The sequence below is a fragment of the Otolemur garnettii genome, unplaced genomic scaffold (assembly GCF_000181295.1).
Source record: "Otolemur garnettii isolate 467f Iridium unplaced genomic scaffold, OtoGar3 scaffold00008, whole genome shotgun sequence".
Lineage (NCBI taxonomy): Eukaryota > Metazoa > Chordata > Mammalia > Primates > Galagidae > Otolemur > Otolemur garnettii.
Genome location: NW_003852403.1, coordinates 5,711,671 through 5,714,680, shown reverse-complemented (window position 1 = coordinate 5,714,680; position 3,010 = coordinate 5,711,671). Strand labels below are relative to the sequence as shown.

At 41.7% G+C, this 3,010-nt stretch overlaps 1 protein-coding gene across 1 annotated transcript in view; it reads right to left on the bottom strand.

Annotated features, from left to right (window-relative positions):
• Positions 1 to 429, bottom strand: part of DYDC1 (DPY30 domain containing 1) — an 18,084-nt gene extending 17,655 nt beyond the window's left edge. The window contains exon 1 of the mRNA XM_003783509.2: positions 283 to 429. Within this exon, the coding sequence (XP_003783557.1) occupies positions 283 to 429 (147 nt within the window). The remainder of the gene's footprint in view (positions 1 to 282) is intronic.
• Between the last annotated feature and the right edge of the window lie 2,581 nt (positions 430 to 3,010).

The window sequence follows — 3,010 nt, the reverse complement described above, 5'->3', positions numbered from 1 at the left end:
ACTCTTGGGCTTAAGTGATTCTCTTGCCTCAGCCTCCCAAGTAGCTGGAACCACAGGCGCCTGCCACAAAGTCCGGGTATTTTTTGTTGCAGTTGTCATTGTTGTTTAGCTGGCCAGGGCTGGTTTCAAACCCGCCAACTTCAGCATATGTGGCTGGCGTCGTAACCACTGTGCTACTGGCGCCAAGCCAATAATATTGTATTTTCTTAAAGCAGACAAGTTGAGACAAATTGGACCAATTATTTTACCTATCTAGCTTCCTAAACAGAGATTCATACCTACCAGTTGTTCCATGGTCACGTTTTCCTTATACTTGTAAATCCACAATGCTAAATATTCTATTGGATCCACTGGGCGAACTCTTGCCACTTCTGCAAGACCTTGAGTTAAGCACGTCCCAAGGTGCTTTTGAAGATATATCGACTCCATTTCTAATGTCCAAATAAAAACTTCTAAAAATAAGTGTTTCGCGTTAGTACAGAAAATTTTCAATGCAGGAATTGAAATGAAATGTGAAATAATCACAGGATAATAGGAGTAAAATCCAGGGGGCCCTGATGAAACACTACACCCTATCTTTAGTCATAGGAATCCCCACTAGGGAGGACACAAGCAAGCTGGCCCCAGGAAAGTTCTCATGGTTTCCAAAAGGGTTCCACAGAAGTCATGGCAACTAAAATAGTTCCAAAATCTATTTTAGGGATGTAGGGATCTCAAGTTCAAGAATCAGGAAAGAGATACTATCATTACTGAACGCAAGATGACTTTACACCAAGGAATGTGTGTCTTATTTAATCTCACAACATACCTGAAAATGGGTATCAGGATCCCCAGTGGACACATGAGGAAGCCTGGCAAAAAGAAAGTAAGTGTACATTCAGGATCACATAGCAGACAGAGGAAGGAGACAGGGTTTCCACCTACCTCTTGATTCCAAAGCTCTAGCCCTAATGACTATACTAAGATGCCGAGCCATGAGAGCCATCTTTATAAAACATCATAACAGTCCACCTTTCAAAAAAAAGTTCATGAACCTCAAAGGCCAAAAGGTAAAAATTCAGCCTCCAAAGAATAGCATATGAGGCTCCTCATAGTCTGGTCCTCATTTTCATTTCAGGTTCATCTCCAGACATACTCCTGCTCCAACACACTCGGGGCTCTAACTCCACTGCCCATCCTGCCATTCTGCTGATCACACCTCCCCTTTGTCCATCTCCATGATCCTGGCATGTGGTGATCCTTCACTCTCTCTCAGCTTGGAAAACATCTCCCCACCCACAAGGTGTATTCAGGGGTGTCCAACCTTTTTTTCTGTTCTCTCACACATTGAAGGAGTAAGAGTTGACTTGGGCCACACAGCAAAATACATGAACACTAATGAAAGCTGTTAGCAAAAAGAAAAGGACCGTAAAGACTTTCGTGATACCTGACATGACAGACAAGCAAAAGAAGTCCTCACAAACTAAGCCTGCTGCCCACAGGCTGAAGGTTGGACACCCCTGCAGGATCATTTCTCATTCCCGGAGCTTTCCCAGGCAACCCAAAGAAGTTCCTCCTTTTCCAAGCAGTTCACATGACACTTGTCCCACCATGTGAGAACTGTCTGTGTGTACATGTCTGTCCTCCCACTAGAAGAGAAGCTCCTCTAGCGCCTCAAGGAGTATTGTTTGTTTGCTTGTTTTTGAGACAGAGTCTCACTCCATGGCCCCAGGGTTGAATGCTGTGGCATCATAGCTCACAGCAACCTCAAACTCTTAAGCTTAAGAGATCCTCTTGTCTCAGCCTCCGAAGTAGCTAGGACTACAGGCTCTGGCCACAATGCCCAGCTACTTTTTCTATTTGTAGAGACAGGGTCTTGCTTTGCTTGTCTGTTTTGTTTTTCGACACAGGGTCTTGCTCTGTCACCCAGGTTAGAGTATAGTGGCATCATCCTAGCTCACTGCAACCTCAAACTCCTAGGTTCAAGCAATCTTGAAGAGTGTTTTAATCATAAGGCTGACACAGATGTCTCTCCATGGTGGCAAGTGAATGAGTTTCTCTCTTATACCAGGTATGTCCCAGTCTTTCTATTACAAAGATAAGAATTATATTAGACTAGATTGTTTTTTAAAAAGAAATTAATTCAGCAACCACTATACCATAGGTAGCTTTCAAAAAACTAATCACCTTCAAATTACCCTTAAGATTTTATGAAATCTAAACTCTTCTGAGAATCTGATGACATGTATTCAATCATTCAACACATAAATACTCAATGCCTATTATATGTCAGACACAGTGATAGATACCGGTAGTGCGAGATTATTGCAAGTTGAATGTCTGTGTTCCCTCAAAATTTCATATGTTAAAATGTGTGACGGTATTAGGAGGTGGGGCTTTAAGGAGGTAATTAGATCATGAGAGGGGAGCGCTCATGAATGGAATTAATTCCTTTATAAGAAAAGACAGGAGAGCTCTTCTACAAATCGAACTTTGCCCTGGAAGTGAGAACAATGTAACCTAAATATTGTGCCCTCATATAATCTGAATAAAGTTAAAAAATAAAAAGAAATAAAAAGAAAAGACATGAGAGCTTACTCTCACTCTCTGCTCTCAGACATGTGAGAATGCAACCAGAAGGCAGCTGTCAGCAAACCAAAAGGATGGTCCTCATCAGACACCAGGAATACCAACGCCTTAATATGGGACTTCCCCATCTCCAAAAGTGTGAAAAATAAATGTGTGTTCCTTAAGACATGCAATCTATGGTAATTTTTTATAGCAGCCCAAATTACAACAAAGCGGGCTCTGTCTTCATGGAGCTTGCACATGAGTAGGGAAGACAAATATTAGCCACATATTCCAATCAATAAGTTGGGAGATTGGTGTGCTCCCACCTCATGGGCACAATGTAAGGGTATGTGGCACATCTCCTGGGCACAGAACACAACTACAGCAGGAGATTTTATCTAAAAAATGCAAACATTGTAACCTAATCATTTGCATCATCATATTAATTTTTTTTTTTTTT